Source organism: Rhea pennata, chromosome 15 (genome assembly GCF_028389875.1).
Source record: "Rhea pennata isolate bPtePen1 chromosome 15, bPtePen1.pri, whole genome shotgun sequence".
Lineage (NCBI taxonomy): Eukaryota > Metazoa > Chordata > Aves > Rheiformes > Rheidae > Rhea > Rhea pennata.
Genome location: NC_084677.1, coordinates 12,972,805 through 12,998,871, shown reverse-complemented (window position 1 = coordinate 12,998,871; position 26,067 = coordinate 12,972,805). Strand labels below are relative to the sequence as shown.

General features: G+C 42.7%; 1 protein-coding gene across 2 annotated transcripts in view; it reads left to right on the top strand.

The window, feature by feature from the left end:
- The window catches only part of PDGFA (platelet derived growth factor subunit A), a 34,271-nt gene extending 32,219 nt beyond the window's left edge, over positions 1–2,052 (top strand). For both annotated transcript variants that reach the window (XM_062588213.1, XM_062588210.1), the window contains one exon: positions 1,683–2,052. In XM_062588213.1, coding sequence (XP_062444197.1) covers positions 1,683–1,732 — 50 coding nt within the window. In that variant the 3' untranslated portion in view covers positions 1,733–2,052. The remainder of the gene's footprint in view (positions 1–1,682) is intronic.
- Positions 2,053–26,067: the final 24,015 nt, after the last annotated feature.

The window sequence follows — 26,067 nt, the reverse complement described above, 5'->3', positions numbered from 1 at the left end:
TTGACTGAAGAGCTATTGCTAAAATCCTGTTGTGGGACAAGGGCCTGAATCCCAGGCTCCTAGATTTAGTGCTAGTGAGTAGATGCTCCTCTAGAACAGACATTGTGAAACTGAAATATTTAACATTTGTAAAGCATTCAGAGATCCTGTAGATGACAAGGAACAATTTTCTACTATTTAAAGAGTTCTCTGGCATAAACAAACCCCTCAACAGAGACTAGAGAGCTGAAGATTGTGCCCCGGCTCTGCACTGGTTGCAAGTCTAGAAGTGGAGTCCTCAGGTTAGCACCAGCCAGTATGGAGTGCTTCTTTGTCATGTGCAGGGCATTGCAAACATGCAGCTTACCTTGCTGTCCTCCACCGCATGGGATATATCTGCTGTCAGCTCTTGTATTTCACTCAAGGACAGCCATGCTGTATACTTGGACATGTATTTGCTATATATTTTAGGCAGCAAGGCATTTGTATAAGGACTGAAGCATGTGGGTAGCAAAGCTGGGCATTTGTACTCTGATGGTTTGGGGTTTAACAAACTTCATTATTCTGTGCTATCATTTAGGATTCTGTCAATACGTAAAAGAGGTTTTGGGGTTTAAAACATCGTTAGCCCAGGAGGGTTTTGGAGTCTCCATCCCTGGAGATTTTTTTTTTAAAAAATCTACTTGGACGTGGTCCTGTGCAATGTGCTCTAGGTAACCTTGCTTGAGCAGAGGGGTTGGACTACATGATCTCCAGAGGTCCCTTCCAACCTCAACCATTCTGTGATTCTGTGATTCTGTATAAGGACTTCAGAGGTCCTGATTCAGACTTCTGATATGGCCTTGGATGAGTCAGTCAGGATCTTTTTGCCTGACTTCTTCATTTGGGAAGAAAAATAATACTTTATTTTTCCCTTCCACTACCCTGTTTTATGTATGCTGTGTGTGTACGCATACAGTATCTCACACATTGGAGTTCTGATTTGTAGGCTATACTTGCCTCTGTAGTACAAAAGACAATAATTCCAACCATAAATTGAATGGCTATTTCTTTTAGAAAGTTGTGGAAAGAAACTGTGATCTGTATCACTTCTCAAAGCACAGTTCTTTGTGGATCAGCACACATGTCATTGAGCTGGAGAGATTTTGCTTAAATACAGTCAAGGTACTTAAAAATCAGGTTAATTTCTCTTTGGTATCTTTAGGCATCCAGATACCTCTACACTGGAAGGCTGTTTTGCTTCAAATCAAGAAGCATTTGGCCTTACAGAAGTTCCTTCTCATGCTTAAAAGTGAGGTTTGGGCTCTTAAGTCACCAGACTGCTTTGCAATGTTGTATCTGTCTTTCTATTTCCTTATAATCAACTTGCTTGGCTTGAATTGACTTTAAATAATAAATAGCTGAAGTACAGTCCAATCACTTCTTTCTGAGAGTTTCCCTTAGGAAGAACTTGGAGTCACAAGGCATCTGCTATGACCTCAAGTACCTGCTTTCTGAAGGCTTTTTTAAGATGTTAACAAACCCCTCATTTTAAATCGCCATTAAATAGATCATTCAGTGGTAACTATTTAGGACAGGGATTAGAAGGGTATTCTTATTGGGATACAAGATGGCTCTGTCCATGTGCTGGCTAGGGATGAAGGGCTGGAAAACTGTGTGGTGGAAGAGACTATTAATGTGTTTTTCCACAACTTTCCTTGCAGCGGCATTTTTGAGGAGAGAGAGAGAGAGCAAGAGAGAAAGAGATGGCTAGGCTTGCAGTAACATGTTGTGCCATCATAAATGCTACAGCCACCATCTGTTTCCAGCCCACGACTTGAAAGAAAACTGAGCAGCAATCTCGTAATTCACATGAGCATTTTACACTTGTGAACCCTTCCCAACCTTTGTCTAATAATGAAGGGAGTGCATGGTGCTAAGGTTTGTATTTTTCCTGCACGTACTAGTGTTTATTTGTATGTCTCTTTCTGTTTATTAATTTTTTTTCCGTGGGCCCTTAAAAAATTTCTCTGGGAGGAAAAGCAGACCAGTTTCATGGTCAAAAGAAACAATAAAGAAGAAGTCCTGATTCCATTGACCTTGCTGGCAAAATTGTCTGGGAGGAGGTGCATTTAACATTATTCGTTGTGTCTGTCGTAGTTACTTGTTGATTAAAAGAAAGAAACACATTAGAAAGTGAAGAGGCAGGTTGCCGAACTGCCCTTTCCCTGCAGAAAGGCTAATGCTGAGTACAGCTAGAATAGCTGGACATGCACATTTTAAACCTGTACGATCAGATAGGAAGGTAATGGTAAGTTGGATTTTGGTGAGAACAAATTCTGCTAATCTTGGCTTCTGGCTGGCTTTCTGTGGGATTAAAGATACCACCTGCTGTGCCAAAGACATGCTCAGGTTCGAAGCTGCTAGTGGGTGGGAAGAATACAAACTTCTGAGAGTGACTTTTGTGAGCGATCTCAGTCTGTCCTCTTGCAATGCCCTCAGGGAAGCCAAGGAGTTGAGATCATTTAGCTGATGGAAATGCTGCTCCCTTCCAGCCTCCAAAGCAAGGCTAAAACCATTAAGCAATTATTTTTGACTGTTCAGCAAAACCAAGGGCTGCTATTTCTCTGGGCTTCTTGTGCCTGGACCCAATTTGCACAGCTCCTCCTAGCACAGCCAAACTGGTTGAATGGACTCCTGGTCTCCTCTGGCCTTAAATACAATGACTTTCATCATCTCGACTGGACTGCAGAGCAGTTTAAGGATAAAAGGGCTTCTCATTTCGTATATACCAATGCTGCTAGAACTGTAAATCCTTGTAATGCAGGACTGTGTTTATAGCAAACTGCTACTGCAGGCAAGTAACATATATTGCGTTGTCATGTGTATGGTCGAACTGTCCAAGAAGTCGCCAAACAAAGAATGGAGCTTCTGATGGAAAACCAATTCAATCTCTACTTCTCATTTTATTTAAAAATAATAAATAACTATCAATTAAAGGGACTGATTTTGACATGTGCTACCTGTTGAATGATCCTCAGTATCTCCAAGATGTATTCGTAAGTGGAAGAAAATTGCCAGCTGGCACATGTCTAGACACGAAGGTCTAGCAAGAAAAGGTTTGTAGGCTCACTAGGGTTGGGGACAGGGTAAGGGGGTAGATGCAACCACCTCCTTTCTGGCACCACTTGCTGTTCTGGATACATCCAGTGACATGAGAAGGGTGTACTCACCTGGCTGCTTGCCCTTTTGATCCCCTCCTCTACAGAGGGGACACATCCAGCCACACTGATCTCTGCTTGAATCAGTGACAGAGCTTCATTGACTTCTGTTGGTCAGTGGTCCTTCCTCTGTCTTGTGCTGCAATCGAAAATGGATTGTTGATGGATCTTTGGGGTCTAGAAAGCCAGCTCATGTCTATTTTAGAGCCTCCTGATGGTTGATGAGCTAAGAAGGAGATAGAAGCAACTAGCGGTAGGTTGTGGTCTGAATCACCTATATTTCTGTATTTTCTTACAGAGTGAATCAGTCTGAGAAATACTTTATTTTTATGTTTTACCCAGGCTGATTATCTGTAGCCAGAGGGTGCTGAGAGCTGTTGGATTAAACAGCCTTTTCCCTCTTCCTCCTTTCATCCTGGCTGTATCCTGCCACCTTCCACCCCCTCATCTGTAGCTCATAGCTACATCCAAAAGGGTTTGTGCTGGACACCTGCTGGCAGGAGACTTCTCCCCTCTCTCCTCACTGATGTGCGTGGAGTTACAAGGAACTTTTCTGCTGCTTGTTTTGATGCGAGAGGGAGAGCAAGGGAGAGAGGGGCACACGAAGGGCAACGGCAGAGGCCTCTGACATGAAATTCCCAGGAATGGGATTTGCACATTTTATGACCGTTCAGATGGAAATGCAATGGAGCTGAATTATTACTCCTTAATCCTGCTTTCTCAGTTTCCTCCCCGCAACCTCCTCCCCTCATGCTTAGGTAATACAGAAGCTTATAAACAAATCCCACTGCATGAAAAATAGTCAAGGGTAGGGGGGAAGAGGACCTGGGTTAGAGCTGTCATGGATAGACAGGTGGAAGACAGGCACCAGAAAGGAGGATGAATGGTAAAAGCCTTTGATGGAAACACTAAAGAGCTATTGAAAATCCGAGGGCTGGGGGAGGGAGGAGAAAGAATAGCAGGAGGAGGGAGAGCAAGGGAGCCCTGTCCCCCTCCCCCCCGCCCTCTTTCTCAGGATGTTGAAAGTATTTGTCCTTCGTTACAAAATGATTGAACTGCCGCCAGGCCAGGCCACCCTTCCAGCCATTGCACTGGGAAACTGGCACTTCTGAAAGCCTTGTCGCCTCTCAAATTTTATAGCTTTCCCTTTTGTGGGAGTTTTTTGTTTTGTTGTGTGCTACTTGAGAGATTGTTTTCAGTTTTGCTGAGTATCAAAGGAACTCTGTTTTGTTGCTCTGACAAACGCAGAATCCAGGTAATGAAAGGAAGAATTAAAAAATAAAGACCCATTTTTTATCAGAATACCCAGCTGTCTGCCTCTTATTGAATCAAAATTTCATGCACTCAGTCTTCGTGATATTGCATTCATACTCCCTTGGTTTATCTCTAGTGCTTCTTGAAGAATTTCATCCTGTAAATAAAGCTTCTTCTTTCTTGATGGGTCTGTGTATACAAAACTAGTTCTTCGTGGTCTTGAGTAGTGAGAACAATCCTGCTATGATTAAAATGGCTTTTGCATCAGACGAATGCGTGCAACAATGGAAAAAGACAGTCTTTCCATTTTTCACGGTGGTCCCTGACCTTGTCAGGTCTTCCCTATTGGTCCTGTGAGATGTAAAGGTGAAAAGAACTATTCAAGATCTAGATATGGGATCTGTTCAGGGTACCCACTGTCATCAGAGCGGGAGACGAGTTGGTGCTGGGGCTGGCATAGGCAGCAGTGCATTGGCTGCTGGCATGTATGTGCCTGCCGCGGGCCATCTGCTCCGTGGGTGCCTTGGCTCCCTTCCCATCAGCTGTGTCGGCCTCTGCTCAGCCCAAGGGTGCTCCTGAGGGTCACCAGCGCAGGCAGTCAGCTCACCGTTGCCTCCAAGATTAGATCTTGGGGTTAGGTCTCTGCTGGGCTGACCATACCGCATAATTAAAATAGGTCTAGGAGAGCAGAGAGGGAGAATACGCACCACAGACATGGCTGAATTTTGAGGGTGTATGTGGGGGGGCTCTGCTAGCTGGCAGACTCACTGCAGCTGAAAGCAAATCTCTCTGCTAAAATAACTTGGAAATAGCACTTTCCAATGCCTGACTACGTTCGTTAATGCTTGCAGTGTCCCTGCGGTAGGTTATACTGGGTTTATCCCCACTTCAGATGGGAAAGAAGAGAAAGGGTACGTGATTTGTTCGAGGTTAGATGGGGAACTGCTGGAGATAGTGGTTCACTCCCCTGCCTTCAAAGGAATTTACTGTACTGACCAAAGCAAACAGCCCCCGCTGCTGCAAAGCAGGAGTGTGGCATGACATTAGTGCGTTGCGTCTGAGATGCTGAGCCTGGGAAGGTAGCTCTGCCCTTGCACACTAACGCGTAGTTCCTGAGAGTGGGTCAACCCTTGTCATTGTGCCAGAATGACACAAAGTCTAGAAATTCTGATAGCAATTCAGGTCATGGTATAGCAGGGGAAAACTGCTGCCTCAGAAGTGTCCCAGTTTAGTGTCACTGCTGATGATTACTTAAGACACGGCAGTCTCAAAGATCGGGTCTTGGCTGATATGAATCATGCTGTGGAATAACGTTTTCCTTCGTACATTGTGAAAATTGCAGAGGCATGGGAAGTGAAGGAAAATGGGATTTCCCTGGAGGTTAAAGATTTTCCTTTAATCAGCTTTCATAACGTTAATTAAACGTTTGGAACAATGGCTCAGCCCTGGGATCCGCCCGACGTTACATAACCTCTCACAATACCGTTTTCACTTTCATGTTTATTTGCCAGCATGATTCAAAGTGAGAGCTGAGCCTGACTCCTGCACCGTGGAGCTCCTTGGGGTTTGTGAACACTTGACTCCCTCGCTTGCATTTCCTAGAGAGAGAGAAGATGCAAACTCCTCCCTCCCAGGAAATGCTGCTTTCTTTCTTTGCCCACAGCCCGCATTTCGGGGGCCAGCACCCAGCGCCCAGGGCAGGGGCAGAGTGCTGGCAGGTGCGTTTGGAAAGACAGCATGGCCCAGAGTACTCACAGCACTTTCTGTGCCATAGTTGCACCATCTATAAAATGAGGATAATAAAAACTAAGCTGCCTTATAAAGGTGTTTTGAGACCTGTGACTGCTATGTATAAATATATACCCACCCATGGGGAGAAATAGGTGTGTTTCTAGAGATCGGCACATGGATAGGTATATCCTGGGCAGAAATGATACAGTGCCACCTCTTCCTTGATGTTTTCACTCTTTCTGTGGTGTATGTGCCAAAGAGAGCCGTTTTTTCCTGATTTTTCAAGCAATAGGCTGTCCCTCCTTTCAGATGCCCCAGACCAAGTACAGCAATGTGCTCATTCTGCCTCGCCGCTACACGCATGCACACATGTGTACATGGACACTGAGCCACAGGTTTGCCACCTTTGTCCTAAGCCTGGTCTTAAGGTTACAAATGGTTCATGTTAGAAATATGGCTTTGAAGCTTTCTAATGTCAAACAGCATCAGAAAAAAATGAACTCCTTCTATTTTAGGTCAAAGTGTTATGTAGCCCAAGATTTTTAAGTATGTGCAAAATGCGGTTTCTGCAGCAGGGACATTAATCAGTCCCAAAGGACTGTCTTTCTAAGCTGCAGAGATGAGAGCAAAAAGCTCCGGGTGCAGCAGCAGCCCTGTTTTCACATGGCGCCGGCGGCCGCTCGCTGTGCAGGAGGGCACCTGCGCCCGTGCGGGCTCCAGCTTCGCTAGCAGCACGTTGACGTCCTCGCGAAAGCTGATTGAATACCCGAGCTGCTTGCCATGTAAGCCCCAAATGGCAGCTTGCCTGTTAACACAATGCTCTTGTCTGCATAGTGGAGGTGCTCTGCAAACACAACTGCTGGATGGGTTTTATGGGACTTCTTTCTAATTCATTGGTTCTAAATTGGTAGCTCAGAGGCACATACCTTTCCTGCGCTCTGGGGAGAAACCGCCCCTCTTCTCCCCACCTTTGGAAACTTTGACCTGTTGGGATCACAAGCTATAGGAAACCTCGGAGGTGAAGTTCCCGGTACCGCCAGCAATAAAGGCCTGGAGTAAACAGATTAGGTGTGTTTGAAAGACATTTTAAACACCTGCCTCCACTTCCAGAGAACAGACAAGATTGATTTCAAGACTGATTTTGAAACCATGGGCGCTTCTTCCTTAGTATATGAATTGGCTCTGCCATTAATATAAATATACATGGATTTTTTTTTTCTGGTTAGCAGTATGGGGCATGAGAGATCGAAACATCCTCTCCACACCCTTCTGATTAGCATAGGAGTGTCAGGAGGAATTTTTTTGCCTCTTGGTCATTCTGGGTAACCTTTGAGCTCAAGTTTTCCTCCCCGTTCCCAGTAACTAGCGATGAGAGCAAGTCCCCAGCCTGCTGGGAGCCACCAGCTGCCTTCAAAATCTCAACCAGCAGTTTCACGATGGAAAGGTGTGCAAGGAAGATAGTCTCAGCTCGAAACCCTGTGCAGTTCCCTCCTTAGCAGGGCTGGCCTTTTTGAAAATGAAGTACAAAAGGGGAAACGCATTTCTTCAGTTTTTAGATCGGTTTATTGTTGATACCTTAAGGAGCAGTCCAGGTGCCTGGGGTTGGGTCTGGTTTTCGTTCTTGTCTTTAATGGCAGGCTGCCAGCTTGAGGGTTTCCGTCCCCTGCAGGAGTGCAGGGACAAAGCCCTGGAGGCTGAATGCTCCCTCTGGGCTCCTCTACCGTGGATGGCAGAGGGCACTGGTAATTCACACGTGAAAGAAATGCAGGATCCTGACTGCATGTTTTAGACTAAGATAAATTAAAATTTTGTTGTCAGCCTTGCTTGGTATCACCTTCCAATTCTTTTTTGTTTTCTCTCCCTGTGAATTATTTCTCCATTTCATTTTTCTTTTGTTTGTGCCATAATTGCTGGTTTAACCTGGAGGCATAAGGCTTCCTTGTGGAAACATCACCAGTGCCATCAATCAGCAAAGGAGAGGTGGAACAGCTGGTACAGTCCTTCCTCCCTCTAAGGAGTGAATGCATCATCCTTTGAATATGCAATATCATCCCGGACAGGAGCCAGGATCCTCAACAGACACATGAATTCCAGCATCTCTGGAAACATTATTTCCACATTTTGGGCAGACTAAGAGACAGTAAGTAAATAAGCAAGCTGTGGCATTTGCAATCTTTGTAATTTTATTTAAAGTGACTGCCTCTGCTCTGAATGCCTCTATGGGTATTAAAAATACAAGGAGAAAAGTTTGTATCCTTGATGTGATCCTGCCCAAGGCAGCTTCACAACATGGCCCATTTAATGCCATTGAGCAGGCCATTGAACAATGAGGAAGCCACCAGAAATGGGACACGCCTGCTCTCCTCCTGGATTTGCATGCCAGCTGATGTGTTCCAAACACTCTCCATTGCTGGCCTCTGCACTGAATCCCAACTTTGCTGTTTTCCATTACTTGAGGTCTTGATTAAGTCCTAGACCTGCAGACTTTCCTGCACGTGCTGAACAGAAAAACACTTTGACATTATGCCCTGGTGGTCCTTCATGGAAAGAAGACAGCATGGCCTAGCTGTTTGGAGACTCTTAAGAGAAAACTTGCCAGTCTTGCCATCCATGTCGGTGCTCTTTTTTTGGAGGTCTTGTCTTGCAGGGTAACTCGCCGAGGGACACAAAAGCAGACACACAGGGCATGCAGCAAGTGTGTCCCAGAAGCAAACAACATATACTCTGGGTGGGTAGCACAGAATTAAAACCTCCGTGCCTCAGTTTCCCATCTGGATGGCAGTCAGGGACCTGCCATCCCAAGGAAACAGCCCTGCTTTTGATGCCATTCTCAGCTTCTTTTCTATATCAAGAAGAGCCCCTGCCTCCTCTCTTCAAGGGGTCTTCTTTTGATACAGTTCTGATTGTAAATATGACAGCAACATGTACCATTTTCCTCTCTTCTTCTTCAAAATACACATTCCTCCAGGAGTCTTCATTTCTCCATTGAAGCAGCGGTGCCACTGCTGCCACTTGGTCCCACATTTTGTGGTCCCTTTCCCCCAGCACCAGAGGGGCAGAAGGTGCATAGCTCTTGCCCTTGCTTTGCCTTCTTGCTCCAGAGGGTTTCCCCTGGAAGGGGCAAGCAGTAAGGTCCTTTTCCCAGGCTTGCTCCTGGATGGGCAGAAGAGACACAGTCAGGGCAGGGAAGATTCATCACATGACCGCGTCGTATTCCCGGTATTCCTGCAGCATTTTGTAGCATCAACCAGTTTTCCTAGATTGTGTGTGAAGGCAGACTCCCCACACGTTCGAAGGAGCTCTCAGGTGCTGTGCTCACGAATTCAGTAAAATTGAATAAATATACAATTAGACTTCATTACCAAATGTGCAACAAAGACAATGGGAGAGAAATACTGATCTAAACGAGCAGAGATGTATCGGTTGGCAGGGTTACAACATTGTTTTCTCTACTCTGTTATTAATACTAATAGCTAAGACTTTTTCTACTTTGTTTTCATGCCAAGGTTATAGCTACATGTTAACTTTCATCAGCCCTTCTGACAATAACAGTGAAAGTGAAATACCATTAAAATTATCTTGCTATATGTTTAAACCACTCTGTCACCTTTCCGGGCAGTATTTGTGCCCCTGTTTATGCAGTAGACCCTCGTGACCCTAGAATACTTTTATTTACGACAGCATAAGCATCATTTCCATGGCAACATGCTTTTCAAGCTGCAGATTGAGGATTGCAATTTCCTAAGCAATAGAAGAAGCAATTTTTTTTAAATTAGCTAGTAGCAACTTTCATGTGCAAAATGATCAGCCACGACAAATCATTTAAAAGCTACATGATAATCAAGGCAATTTTAAAGCTCAGTATGGTTAGTCTAAAAATAAAGAGAGTTAGATCCAGTTGTTTAATGGAAATGAAGATCATGCAATGACATCCTCACTGCTGCTATAGTAAATTGGCTTCAACTTGCTCTGAGATGTAGCCTACTTAGGAGCAGAACAGTATCCTTCAACAGAATGAAACATTATTTACAGAAAGACTATTACATAATTATAATCCTATATGGGTTTGGACAATGCTTTCCCGTATTTGAGGAGACAACTAAGCCTGTTTGAAAATGGTCCAAGCTATCAACAGAAGGATGTTAACAGATATGTTGATTAGTGGCTCATGTGAAATTGCACTTAGAGTCTCTGCTCCAGAGAGCACTAGGGTGGAGCTGATCTGAGATGTGCATGCATATGCCAGTTGCTGAAGGCATTGCAGAGAGAAATACAGAATTGATTCCATGGGGAAATACTGCTCAGCAGCATCATGATGTTGCTTATTCCCAAAAGTCATGTTTCAAAGGAGATAAATAACATCACTCTACAAATAAGGTGCAGAGGGGTGAAATGGTGTGTCCCAGACTGTCCCACTGCCTGCGAACAGTGCTGCCTGGAGCTCTAAGGCACTGACCCATCTCTGGGAGGCCCTGACCCATGATGAGAGACCAGGCTCTTTCAAGGCTGGGCTTCTTGCCCTGGGCCATCCACCCTTTCCACCAGGGTTGGTGCCTGGCACTGCTGTGACCCTTGGTACTCACTGGAGGACAGCATTTCTCACAGCTACTCTTTTCACTGTCCTTCACAGGTTGAAATTTTGTATTAGAAATCTTGCTTTAAAAAATGCAGAAAAAGATCAACTCTGCTAAGTTTCTGGCATTCTGACATCTCTGATTTTCAAGTTAGGCCATTATAGTGAGGGTGACGCTATAGAATTATCAAGGATAAGTTATCTAAGTCAGGCTAGAAATTATTTTGAAGAAAATAGGAATTGCTGTTGATTTTCTTCCCAGTATTATTTGCAGTGACCAGTGAGGAAGTATTAAGGTTAACCATAAAGGTGTGTTCCTACATGGTAAAAATTAGGTTCATACCTGTTTGCTTTGGAACTTCAGTGTTTTGGGGGGCAAAATTTCCATTGATTTTGGAAGCATTTAGGATGGTATGAGGACTAGTAGAGGGGACCTCTGTGTTTAGAGGACCTCTTGTGAGATCTAGGTGGTCATTAACACTCCTGGGGGAAGCTGGGCAAGCATTATTTTTAAAAATCAAATTTTCCATAAGCAAGAGACCAGATAATTTCGTATTCTAGAGTGTTGGATATTGGACCAAACATGCCTCAGAGCTCAGCATCAAATGCTTTCAAGGCATTAAGAGCAACAAGAAATCCTCAACTGAAGCCAGTGCGCACTAGTGTGGAAAAGGCGTTCCTGGCACCACGGACTCTTTCTTTGAAGTTTGTCGTCAGACTTGATTTGGCTCCGGAGCACCTGGGTTAGGAAATCAGGGAACCACTAAATATTTTTTACCCTAGGGAGGGAAAGTGCTCACCCTCATGTTGGCTGGGGCTGGAGAGCAATTTTTCAGCACGCTCTACGGTTTCAGACTTGAACTTGGAACTGTTTGTTTTCGTGGCACCACCCCTTCCGCCCTGGTTAATCATCAACTTTGAAACCCAGCTTTGTGTCCTGGGTGTTTGATTTGCATTTCAAATGCAGGGCCAGCAGGGCAGGCTGTCTAAAGCACTTGTCAGCACAAGAGAAGGAGATGACACAGTGGGAGAAAAGAGCGAGATGCGGCTATGTCCCAGTACCAGCTCCCTAGCAGCTGGGCAACACTGTCATGGGATAAGTCCTCAGTAAGCCAGTGACAGCCACTCACCTTGCTCAAAGGTTGAAGTCTGACCAAGGCAACACACAGCGATCGGCTTGTCTCCTTTGATTTACGTTCGATTCCTCTAATGCTACCACCCTGCATCCTGTTTTTCTTATCCATCGCAGCTGTACGTTAAGGTGAGGGCGTGAAAAGACACAGGGAGAGGAGCTGCTTTTGAAACCAAAAATAACCTGTCGTGATTTCATTTTCTCAGTCAGCACGTCGCAATCTTTTAAGTTTATCATCTATCTGCAGCTGAATTGACATACAGGAAACCTATCTAATCACCAGTCTGAGGGCATAGGGCAGAGTGAGTTCACCAGCCACTTTTGAAAACTTTCTAGCTGGAAATATCATTTTCAACTACTCTTTGATGAGGTAACATCAAGGAGCAAAGCGACTGAGCACACCATGCAGGCAAACACCGAACAGCTCACGGGGCCAGGCAATGGCGCGCCGAGGAAAGGGGAAGCGTCTAAAAACTCCAGCCAGCCAGGAATGAATGGAACGTGTTTTGCAGTTACTTTCTCAACTGTTTACTCTAAATGAAACAAATAGGTTTGGTCCATCCTTTGAAACCTCCACAGGCTTGAAATTTGGAAATGGCTGATATACAGCAGGAAACAGTTCATGTGAGAGCAGCAGCTCCAAGGAGGGGACGTTGCAAGGACAACGGCTGGGCTTCTCCTGCCGGAGATGGTGGCACAGCCCACCGCCTTGGCCCCCCCCCTTCAGCAAGCCTGCACCCTCCATGGTTTCGCAAGATTTTCCTGGAAATAGCTAGACTGGTTCGTTGCAAGCATGTTAAAAACTATCTGCCAGATTCGGTTGATGTAGATCCACATAAATTCATTCACCAGTCTTATTCCTGGAGAACTGCTGCTTAATGCTCTGCTTCTCCATAGCTGCAATTTCTCTCAGGTTATTTTAACGACAGTGCCTTGCTTTTGGTTTTACCGCACACATCCTTTTTATTGCTAAAAATGTACAGAAGAACACAAGCTGTATTACCAGAAATTGCATTCCAGTTCCTGTTCTTTGGCTCGTTTCTCCCTCATTTCCTATTACCTTCCTATTTTAAGACTGCATGCATGACATACCTGTCAGCTAGATCCAGTCAAATATTTATCCAGTAATTTAATCAGTGAATTTCATGGTAGGTTGCTAACTACATTGCCGATTTTCTCCTCATTCACATAGCTTGGGTTGCAGGCTGCTAGCTAGCTGCAAGGCTGCAGGTTCATGGAGGTGTCTGAAATCAGCGGAGCTTATACGGGACACTTAAAGAATTGCCTGTTTTTCTCATGGCCCTTCAGGGCGATGATGTGCCTTGTGCACACACCGCACTGGAGGGTTTGCCCACGGAGGGAATGGGAAAATTGAGACTGCTCCCATTGGGCAGTGATGCGGTGCTGCATCAATGCAACTTTGCAAGAGATCTTAACTTTGCATTTCAGAAGACACTACTTCTTTTTCCCTTTAACCTTTCTAAAGGTAGTTAATAAGCACAGAGAAACTGTAGTCCTTCAGGGGAGACTATTCCCCATTAAGCCCCAAGCAAGCTCCTTTCTTAAGGCAGCATAAGCAGCCAGGCTAGAGTGGCTTCAGGGCATGCACAAAGCCCTCAGAATATGCTCCTGAACCCTATCACAAGCCAGGCTGGAGCACTCCTCAGCTGTACTGAGCTCCCAGGCAGAATAACTAACACCTGAACTCAGTCCCAGTACCCTCCTGGGGGGTCAATGAGCCCAGGCCCCAGTAATTTGGCCAATCAGCCCTGTCCTTGTCCCAAAATGGAGGCTTGTATGAAGGGAGGAGAAAGAAGTTGCACCCTTTTACAGTGTGAGTAACAGCTCAGCAATATGTTCCCTCAAGGCAAAGAATGCTTTGGGCTTAATGACTTCAAAAGAAATATTTTCAAAAAAAGAAGTATTTTAAAAAAAGAAGAGAAAAAAGAAGGAAAAGAAAGAGATGAGAAGGAAAGAGGAGCAAACTGGATGAACCCTGTAGGTAGGTCACAGCTTCACCTAGGAGATTTATATTGTAAACATTCTACTGCTACCTGCTTAGTGTGTTGTAAACAAACTTTCCATCTTATTCCTTCTCCTCAAACCTGAAACTGTTGTTTCTCTAACAGACAATACTCTGCCCTGAAAGAATGGGAGAGAGATTGTAATGTATGTATATAGAAATTGTACCATTTATTTGCATTGATAGGTATTGTGAATAAGGATATAAATGATAATCTCACTCTGTTGCATCTTGTGACCCATCTCCAAGAATCTTGTTGCTTAATACTTGAAATATCCTTAGGAGGTAGATAAGTATAATCACCCCCTACTTATTTCTGGCTCTGGAAAAAGCAGTTCAGATAGGTATATGCTCATTGCAAGCATCAGCTTTGGATACAGTGATCCTACACTGAGAATGCATATGCTTAAAGGCTTTACTGGACTGGCTGAGCTAGTATGTTTGATATCTTGCAGGGTAGGGGAGGAAGACAGAGAGAGATTAAGGATTTTATCGTGTTCCCAGGAAAGCTCAGTACAGAGCTGCATTGATTTCTGTGAAAGAGAAGCCATTCCTAAAGAGTTTGCGCAGCTGGAAAAGAAGCCCAGGAGATCCTAGAGTCCTGTCCTCTTCTCTAAGCATTCAGCCATGCTTTTCTTGGAATAAGACATGAGGACATGGAGGACTCTATGCTCTCTCTCTTACAGTTATGCAGGTTGTTCTAAAAAGAAGCAATATTTTTATATAATAATACAAATCTTCACTAATTATACAATAATATAATAACTAATCCTGCAGTAAACCCTGCAGAAAGACTGCATTAGGTATAAGTGTGAGGCTGCATGGCTTTCTGAATACCTTGGCAGTCTTAACAAAACAGCAGAAAGTGGAGATTCATACAACCTTTTCATAAAGTGTTCTCCCCAACACCACCCCAGTAGTACTTTCAGCTGAAATTGCAGAAGTGATTGTGTTTTACTTGGGACTATCTCCTGCAGAAGTGGCACAAGGTGCATTAGGAAATAACTTCAAACTTATTGAAATTCAAAGCATTTTCAGTACATCAGTGTCCTCAAACAACTCTTGTTAATTGCTAAAGTGGTAATATCTTCACTTTTCAAACAACGTTAGCTGATTTCAGCCAAGCTATGAATATGAAAACCTTCCTAGGCTGGAACATCTCTTTAGAGTTTCTTAAATGCAGTCAGAGTAGGTTGTTCGGTGTGCCCTGGTTTTCTCAAAGCGCTCTCAAAAAATTATTATTATAATTGCACTATGTTAGTTAGTCCTCAGGGATAGCTCTGTTTTCCATGCATGTAACCTTTACTGCTTTGGGATGCAAGCTATTTGTTTTGGCAGCCTGAAACAGCCCATAACTTCACCATGATAACCATTTTTAGTTTGGCCTGTGGATTTTCTTTTTCAAATCAATCTGTCCTGAGAAGTCAAATTCCTGATTTTTATCTTGTACCACCCACCCTCTTTGCTCGCAAAGAAGAACTCGACACAATCCCTCTTCCTCTTCCCTTGCTCTCTGGCTTTCCCTTGCCTTTTTCCCAAAGATATTCGTATTTCTATCTCGTTATTCTGTGTTAAATACTTCAGTTTGAAATTTCAGGGCTCTGAGGTATGGAGGCTCCATATTCAATACCTTGTGCTAACATCTGAGTCACATTTGTTGAATTTACAAGCTTGAAAAATAAGAGAACAACTCAGCAACTATTTTCCTGCCTGCCAGCTCTGAATATTACATCTTGGATTTGGGGTGTTAGTCCTTGCATTGTTACTGGGAAGAGGCACTCTGTTCTTTGGACTTAACTGTGCTGTTGATGAGGGATGTATGCTTCAGAGAAGAAACCAGCTTCTTCATCCATCCTTTCCTATTACTTTCAGAGGGAAAAACAGCAGAAGCATCTCTTCACAAGAAAATGCATTCAGTCTAGCTGAGAGTGGTTCACCATCCAGCAGGGTTATTCAGGCTGTTCTTATGGGTGAATATTTTTTGGATGTGTGACATCCAAATATAGCACATGCAGATGTTCTTTATGTCTGAAAAACAGACAAATAGCCATTTTGATGAGAATAGGAGCCTGATGGCAGGGAACATGCAGGGTGGAGTGTGAGACCTGGGTACCTAATGGGAAGTCCTCTGGAGATCTTGACCTTCACATCAGCCTGGAGGCAACTGTGAGGAGGCTGTCATTAAATTATAGTAGAATCTGGGGCTATTCCACACTGCGCTGGGACCAAGTTTGGTGCAGACTCTGGATAAGGTAGAACTGACATATCTCGTCAGTGTGTTCCATGTGAGCTAGATGACATTCGTGCTGGGTGCTCTCAGCAGCTGCCCTGGTGGAGTCAGACCTGTGCAAAGCCAGTGACAGAGAGGGAAGAATTAGACCCAGGCAAGTCTTCTCCAGGGAAGAAAACTTTATGATAATGATGATACAAGAAAGGTGTGTTTTATCTTTTTGAATTGCTTGGAGAGTTCAGAGCTGGACAATCCCTGCATTGAAGAATTGTTCTAGGAATGTGGGGAAAATAGAAGGAAATTTTGTGAGATGTGGAAAAGATGACTCCAGTAAAGTATGTATTTCTTCAGCAGTAATTTAGGTGTGGGAATAAAATGATTCTGAGTATTTCTTGTTTCTCATAGATTGAAATGCTGTTCTGTCAGGTTCACCACAAATCTATGTAATTCCCTTTTGGAATTCACCAAGAGAGATGCTTTGGCTTGTTACATAGAGAATTAGTTGGGATTATTTGGGTTATCACAGCCAGCTTTCCTACACTTGAGCTTCTTTACTCCCAGCTGGATGTTCAGAGGTGGGCTTGATAGAATGGCATCTGAACTATGCTTCACCAGATTTGTCCTGAGTCCTCCACTAACAAAATATTAGCAAGAAATACTTTTTATCTGGTTGGCTTATTCAGGGGGCCATGTAAAACCACCTCAGCTACTTGGACTCCCACTTGCCCATCCATGGTGGATAGTTAAGGACTCTTCCAGCTTTTGAACCTCTGCCTCCTTTAGTGACTCATGTGATCACCCAGTGCCAAAAACAGCAATTGCTCATCCAAACTGTGCTGCATTTTGGTAACTGATCACATGGTCTTAAGTAGAAGACAGTTTTAAGTAACATTATGGGGGTTACTCCCATGATTAAAAATTTCTGAATTTTGTAATATTTCTAATCATCTATGCATATATTGAGTTAATGTTAATTCCTAGCTAATTAACATCAGCACTTTCTCTGCCCTTGGGAGATGCATTAGTTTTGGCCACAGTTTGTTAATATGGAAACTGAGACTCAGAAAGGTCCCTGTGACCTACCTAAGGCTACAAAATGTGTTAGCAAAGCAAATGAGACTAGGATGCAGAAGCCAGCTCTGTACCCAAGTGGTCAAGCAGAAGTTTGATTTCTTTACTTATTGGCTTTATTGCTCAGTCAAAAAAAAATCTACTGCCTGGTGGAGTTACGTGTGAAACAGACCTGCAGGAGCAAAACTTACTTTTTGTCACTCTTATTTTCAGCATCCCAGTCACAGGAAGTGTTGGACCAATCTCTGCTGGGAGGTGTTAGGAAGGTGGGAGTGTTATTGGGTGAGTACAAACGCATTGCATCAAAGGCCTCTGTGTTGAGTGAATGATTTCCACCAGATGCATAATTGTAGAGTGGCAATTAGCCACAAAAGAGAGGGTGAAAACAACTGATCCTCATCTTGGCAGTAGGAACATGCAGCACCCAATGTGACCAGCAGCTGATTCCTGCTGCATCGGCTGCAGTACAACTGTGTTTGGAGGCTGCTGCCTCATTTCTATGGTTTCCTACTGTTTTAATGTCTGTCCCTCTGCTCCTGCCTTTACTGTGTGTGTGTGTGTTTTTTTTTTTTTCCTCTTAGTGAATAAGTGTATTTTACCCTTGATATTTAGAAGTTATCCTGGTTTTATTTAAACCTGTCATTTTTCTATCCCCATGATTACTCCTAATTTGGCACTGTAAAGAATTTACTTCCTTGATGATGCTTAAGAAATGTTTTTATTTAAACCTATTTGGCCTACTCACTGACATCACCTAAGCTTGCAGATATGTTTCTTTGCACTCAGGTGTCATTCCTCTGGATCTCTTCAATTCTCCTGCTAAACTGCAACCCATTTATTCTAGTTATCTAGAAATACTCCCTTCCCCTCTGGCCCAGTCCACCTTTCATCCCAAACATCTGCAAAACTGCTGTTAGGCAATGCTATCTTGGTCTAATTTGTAAGAAATAATTGATTTATTACTGCTACATACCTTTCCTGATTTTTCTGGGCATGGTAGAAATAAGAGGCTGTTCTAGTCTTAAAGAACTTTATAGAAATTGCATTCACACACAACATATCTCAGTGATAAGGGGACCTGAGCTCAAAGGAAGCCGCATCATATCTTTGCTCTCTGGAGTTTTGAGGGATTTACTCTAATAATATCCTGACTTTAGCATATACAATCCATGGTATTTGAAAGGCTTAAAACAACAGCCACAGGAGGATCCCCTCGTATGTTTTGCAACCAGTTCTCACATCAACAGAGCGCTGATCCTGCACGGAATTCATTCCACATTTTATTCATTATCTGAATGAGTTATCAAGACAGCTCTCTGCCTGGCTTGAGGTACCAACATAGTGCAGACAGATTTTTTCCCACAGAACTCTCTGAAGCAATATTGTCAGCGTAGCTATATTTAATGGGTTCTACCCATGCAGTCAATCTCTCAGTGCAGAAGAAATAGTTTACAATCTCTGAAACCATACACTCCTCTCTGCCACGGAGCAGGGGAAAGTAACATCTACCATCATTCCTTTTGCATTTTGCTGGATTCAGGGGGAAGGGAAAATTAATAAGACAATGAGGACATTGAGAAGAATATTCTAAGAAGCAGAGCAAGGCAAAAAAAAAACAGTAGTCAACATCTGCAAGCAATCTTTGACTACAGCTAAAGACTCCCTTTAAATTCAAATATGTCATGCCCTGCTTACCTTTGCTTTAAGCTTAATATTAGTTTTAGAAATAACCTGTGATCTTCTGTGCATCTTTGCTGTATGGAGAGTTAGGACAAAGACTGTTGCATGAATGGAGATTTCCCTCCAAGTTAAATGCTGTTAAGTAAAAAAAATAACTGATCTTTTAGAAAGATAACATTGGGCCCCTTTAGGCACCTCCTGAGTTTCTTGTGATGGACTGTTACAGCATGCCCAAAGGAGCTTTTTACCACACATGCCAAGGTAAAGGTCATCTGTCCTAAAGCAATTTAAATGAAATAAAATGGCTTGTTTCATAATTTAAAAAAGATCCAGTTCACAAGTATGTCAGAGAAATGTCAATGCATACTAATCAGAGGTCTGAGGTAAGTGATGGGGTAATGGTATGACCTTCCCTTCTCATCCAAAATAGAAACTCCTGGGGCTGTCAGAGGAGACCAATGTGTGACATGTGTGTGGCTGGAGGGTGGGTGGGAGTTTCTCAGCACCACCTGTGATGTATGCACCACTGGGAGAAAATAGTCACTTTTGGGTGGTTTGGCAGGATTTAGAGTTGGAGCAATGACACTGACGAAAAATAAAGGGGGCTGAAACCTCCTGGCAGGGACATCACTTTTGCAAGTGAGAAAACAAACGACCAGATAGAGTGAGAAAAGGGCAGAAAAGCTGAAGGAGATGGGAAGCATCCAGCCACAGTCAGCTGGATGGTGGCCCACTGCTTTGGGGAATGCTCTGGAGTCCATCCAGGTGCCATCACTATGACTGAAAATGTAATGTGGTCAAAGCAGTGAGAAGGCCAGGAGCTTATACGAGACGTCTTTCAGCTCTAACTCTAAAGAGCTGTTTCCAATCTATTATTGCTATAGCTCTTACAACGTGAGGAAGCGTGGTAGTCTGGAAATACAAGCACTTAAGAATTAGCTTCTGGCCCAAAGCTTTAGGATCAATGTTCATTGCTTCTCATCATACCCTATGCTGTATGTGTGTAGATTCCTTTTCTAAAGGTCATAAACCCACATCAGTTTTAATTGCCCCACTTAAGATTTGACTGTCTATAAGACATATAAATAAAGCTGACTGCTTTTGTGAACAGTTTAATTCTTAATTCTCTGGTTAGTCTGGAAAAAAAATCCAGAGTCTCCTTGCCCACTATGTCGTCCTCCTCCCCCTGTTATAATAACAAAAAAAAAAAGTACAGGTTATAAATAACACAAGTTATCTAACATTTTGCCATATAAGGAATGTACAGGACTGGAAATGCTGATTTCTTTTTTGCCTTCAGAATTTAAATTAAATGGACTTTGTAGCAAACTGAGTATTCCCAGCAAAAATGGCTTTTTGGTCATATTGATTGTTAGTGCTGTTGTTCTTGTGTGTCAATGTGAGTTTAGCTGGCCTGTTTGTTGGTATTTCAACAGCCAAGAACCATCATGGTTGACATTATATTGCTAAAACGTATCAGTTGCCAATCAATTTGAAAACAAGGAAAATGGGCTTCCTTCACTGTTGTGCTATGCCCTGTGTAGAGGGAGTTATTTGTTAAAAGCTTATGGGACAACTATCTACTCACTGAAGCCTACCATGAGCTCAGCAATACTGTCTTTATCATCACTGCTGTCCCTAACCAGAGAACAGATATTTTGGAGGCAGGCATAGTCAGTGAAATGTCTCTGAAATGCCCTCCAGTTAATTCATTTGGAATTAAAGACAGGGAGGCAAGATATGAAGCTATTTTGAGCCTCTCTCCCTTATACAGGACCATAAACATCAGTGACTGAAAAACAGTTTTGTATCCCTTGGTAACACTAGGTTCAAGAATCATTTCATGAATAAAGTATCCAGCTACCAGGTTATTGACAAACCAGCACTTACTTTCCCTTATCTCCTACACTATTTGCTCATAACCAGATGTGAAAATATTTCTGTAAGTAACGGAAAATAAAGAAGAAATTAACTGATTTTTGGAAGTGAAGTGCATTAAAGCAATGAACTGCAGTACGTATTCTTTATGCATGTACAACAGCGTAAGGAAACTGTGGGAAGCTAATTTGCAAGCCTGTTTACTGAATACCTGGAACAACTCCCATTTCCCATTTAAATTAGCTACAGGAAGCCTAGTGTCTAATTTGCTTCCCCAGTACCTGCTTGCTTCACTCATTTATGTCTTAGCCTTACACATTTTAGTAGACCATCTCTCTTGGCATTTCAGGCATGCTTATTGCTGCAACTATAGTCTGTAGCAACCTCTCCAGCGAAAAATAAATGCAAAGTGCTGGCACACTGGACTGCCTGGCTTTGTACCTACTTTGCACTACGTGGGCACAAACAGCAATTTGGAGTTCAGGGGAACAGCAGGTCAGGTTCATAATATCCAGCAGATTCTAGCCCTAAAACAGTATGAAGCTGTTACATAAGTAGAGACTTTGAGGGAACAGTCTCCTTTCTGCAGTTAATACTAAGCTTGTTCCCTCTCTGGAAACATCTAGATATCAAATGTTTAGGCAAACAAGATGCGTAAGCTGTGTAATAATAATATTTAAAAAAAAATCTCTTCCACACACTGCAACACTTTAAAGCTTTTTTCCCAAACTCATCTTCTCTGGGGCAACCCAAGCTGTGAAGAGGGCCTCTAATGTCATCAAATTTGGCCTCTCCTTGGAAGAAAAGGGAACATGGCTTTTGACGTGAGAGCTGTTCATGGAAAATGTCCCAGTTTTAGTCCACGTGTTCTGGTCTCCAGACCTTTGAGCTTGAAAACTCAGCTGTGTGTCTCTAGCTGGTTGTGGACTGGGAGTTAATGTTACTGCTTGTCTTTCCAAAGGTAGATTTCTCAATGGGAAAAATGTGAGAAGTGTCAATAAATATGACAGTTTTGAAAGCCCTGGGCCAAGCTTTCTGCTTGCCTCTGGACGTAGTTGAACAATGGTTCTTCATCGTCTGTGGCCTATGTCTTTTCTTAGCCAAAAGTCAACTGTGTGGAAGATGCTTATGAGATAGGATGTGGAGGGTAAATGCCTCTTGTTTAGCGGCTGTTCCTCTTAAACTCTGCATTAAACTCTTGTTTACTCAAGATTAAGATTTGTAATGGCACAAAGCACACTGAGGAGTATTTTAGGTGTCTCCTTCAGCCACTGCAGGTAATATACTTTCACCAGCCAGTCTGCCCTCGTGTTAGAGGCTGGCCCTTCGATAGGACGATACATACCAGTTCAGCTTTTTGTTTTTTGCATTTATTTGTTTGCTATTGACAACAGAAGAAAATTCCTACATTCTTTTCTCTCTCCTCCCTCCAGAGTGGTTGGGATTTATCCTTGAATGATTACATGATCTGTTTCATGCTAATTAAGTAGAAAGCGAATAAGAACTATCATTTATGGAGTCCTTAAGCCCAGAGGTCTTATTTTACATTTCAGTACAAGACTGAAGGAAATTGAAAACATTATTCCTTAGAGAACTGAGATATAAAAACACTGGGAAGTATTCATGTAAGCAGAGCCCACAGAAATATCTTTCATATATGCTCCCATTTGTTAAAACAAAACTGTACTTTTTAAAGCAAATGATGAAAATTGAATACTATCCTCACAGTAGGAATATTACTGGTATCGTTCTTATGGCCAGAATGACCATCTCCCTCTGGCCTTAGAAAACTTGATAGCATCCTTTACAATAAAATGAAATTAGAATTTACTCCAGGAGATGACCTGTCATCTTAAAGCTATTGTAATTTGCTCAGCATTCTTCTTTAAAATAATGATTCAAAGTAAGGTTGGAAAAAGAACTGTCATTCTTTGAGTATCAACATTTGATCCACTGTTTTGACTCTTCTAAGCACATATCATTATGTCTTCCTCAAATGCCATACATAGTGAATGAAATGCCTAACCAGTAGTTAAGAACTGCATATTTTTAAATCAATACTGAACAGTAAGTAGTTCAATGCAGTTCTAATAAAAACACAGCTAGCAACCTGGAGCCTGCAGCTGTTTCTTTTGCTTCCACAATGGCTTGGGATTCATTTTACAAGCTTTATTACACTACATGATCTCACGTTCTTTGTTCTCCAGGTAGATGAAAACATGTTCATTGAAATGAACTTCTTCCTGTGGGGCCACAGAACGCAGTTAGGTGGAGATAGACGCGTACACAGGCGGTAAATATTTATAGTACTGAGTCACCTAGCTCTTGATAGTACTGCTAAACTGAATTATAACTCCCATTGAACCTGTCTAGATAGGGCAATTTTAAAGCAAGGCTCGTAGTAAGACAGGTGATCAGCAGAAGAAAGCCTTGAGCTGAATCAAAATACTACTAGAATAGGTCAGTCGTGGTGAGACTTTGGAGACACTTTAATGGGCTTGGATAGAGTTATAGGTCAAATCTGTCTCTTACCTAAGGTCTTGAAATACAATCAAGTGATTCAGTGGAAGGTGTATTGGGAAGGCAGGAACAAGCTATGAGGAAGAGTCAAAGCAATTCATCTTTGAGATGAAAAGGTTCTGAAAAAAAAATCATTAAGACAAGACCAGCAGAGAGCTGCTCTCTCTGGTGGATATCTCAAGCAACTTTGGAATACCAAGGTGGTGAGCCATTTTGCTGCCATGCAGCAAACTGGGGATTTTTAACCAAAATATGGAGTAGAATGAAGCCATTACTGCAAAGTTGCATAAAGTTTGTAAACCCAGACCGCGTGAACGTCCTTCCATCAAATGTGGGAAATACTAGCTCAGCCATACTATCCTCCATGGCACCTTCTTGAAGGATTGAGTATGTACCTATCAAAATCCCTTCAATTTCATGGTTTTTCACTGGCTACTGATACCAATGAAGTGCTTCACGAATCCTTCCATGCCCAAAGCAGCTGTTTTGCACCTGGTTTTATGGGAAACTGCGAAATGAGATTTTCTCAAGATTTTTTGAGGGTTGAGAACAGAATGTGCCTTGATGAATTTAAAACATTTATATGAAGCTTTATTATACAAGGAAAATCATAAATTCTGGTAGAATTCAATAATAGAAGTCTAAACTCTCAGGACCTCATGTTTCACATGATTTTTTTTACTAACTTCTGATTACTTTCTTTTTTTTCTTTTCTTTTTTTTTTTTTTTGAATCAGTAAGGCTGATTATGGTAGGTAACCTTGGAAAAATCTTTCATGCCAATAGTAAACCATAAAAGATTTGCTTTTCTACAGAGAAATAACTCATAGTGAATGAACATAATACTATAAAGTGATTTTCAGTAATACAAACTACTGTACTAAGACTGCTTGAAAATTTTCCTTCAAGGTGGAAATTGAATTGTTAGTTGAACATTAGTATCTGTTTTACTTACATTTCAATTTTTTGTAAGAAACTTTCTTTTTTCTTTTTTTTCTTTTTTTCTTTTTTGGCTGAAAGTTCTTTCCTCCTCCAATTTCTAGTGGAAAAAAAAGTGTCCAACCATTTCAACTGAACAGGTTTTTGGCTTTCAGGTTTCCAAGAAACAAGGCAAATATATCCACTGTATCCCTTCTCTAAGTCACTTCATTTTACTACAGGGCTGTAGATTCACAGCTTAGTAGAACAATAGTATGCAGTGCATGCCAGCAGATCTGCTGAAAAATCACACCTCTGCCCCCACAGCATGCAATATGTGGAGAAGAAAAAGGCAAAAAGGAGAAAGGGGGAGGGAGATGTATACAAGCTTTAGTTACATTTTGTGGGCCCAATCTTTCTTTCCTTTATATCATAACAGCTCCAGTGAGAATATCCCCCTTAGAACTAAGTGTAGAAGAGGATGGTGTGGGTGAGGTGGGAGGGAAGAGTTGTGGAAATAAGAGAAGAAAATGTGTGAAGGGTGAGAAAACCGATGCGAGAGAGAGGAGAGATTGGAAGATGGCAAAAAAAAAAAAAAAAAAAAAAAAACACGAGTGAGGAGAGTTGGTGATGGGCGGGGGGGGGGGGGGGGACGCAGAACAGGCAGGAAGGAGCAGGATACAGAAGATCCTACAGCCAGTGTCATGCTTCAAACCAGAGGAGCCAAGCTGGGGTTTCCAAGCTGAGGAGCTGCCAGGAGACCATGGCAGTGTCTCTCTCTACTGCTGCTGCTTTTCTGCATGTGGGAGTTACTTGGCTTAGTGTCTTGGCTGCATTTCTCCTGGAGGGATAGTTGGGAACCAGAAAGACATGACCTTTTGCCCTCCCCAGTCTCTAATTCCTGCTCCTCTGAGCTGTTGGCCCTGTGGAAGAGCAGAGAAGGGGTGGCCAGGTTGGCTGTGTAGGGGGAGATCTTTCTCATGGAGAGCAGAAGGAAGTTTACTAAACTGGTAGCTGCAGATAAAATATTTACTGTGGTGGAAAGAGATACACAAACATGTTTCATTCTTCTACTATTAAACTGATAGCAGGTAGCATGACTGAGTGAGCCAGGTGATCCTATTTCAAAAGGTACCTCTGAGGATTCATCTTCTCCATGCTCTGTGCTCCCATATGTTGTGTGAATGAGATGACTTCACTGGGGCCACTATCTCGTAGTGGCAAGAAGGATATATTCCAGGAAAGCTATTAAGTGAAACGTCTAATCCTGATGCCAATGGTGTTTTCTTTTCCTCAGCGGCAAACTTCCTTTTTTCTGTCTTGTGTATTAGCACACTTACATGAATTATAAAAATCCACCAGGGAGGCTGTTCTGCAGTAGGACAGTGTAGTGAGACCCATTGTAACTCAAGAGCACATCATGGATGAATGAATATAACAGAACAACAGAAAATCATTAACAGTTCAGAGGCCAGCTAAGTGTGCTGACCATAATTTATTTATATTTGCTTAGGTTTCTCTTCTGATTCTGACTAGATATAAATAGAAAACTTGTTCAGCTGTATCATGGATCCCAGGGAGAACTGCACCTTGAAGACTGGTAGTATAAGCGTGCTCAGTTCAGCCTTCCTCACCAGCTTGAGAATGCTGACAGACATCTTTCGGTGAATCCTGTTCAAGTGATGTAAGATATCCCCATCTCTAGTAACAGAAGGTAGTAGAATTAGTCAAATAGCCCCCAAACTCCAAGGGCTTCCTTCATGGCCTTGTTCATGTTGGTAGAGTTCAGTAATGGTGAAGCAACAGACTGAGGAAGAAAACTGCCTCTTACCTGCTAGGTACGGTGTTTTTTGAAGTTTTAGAGGTCAGAGCTCAAATC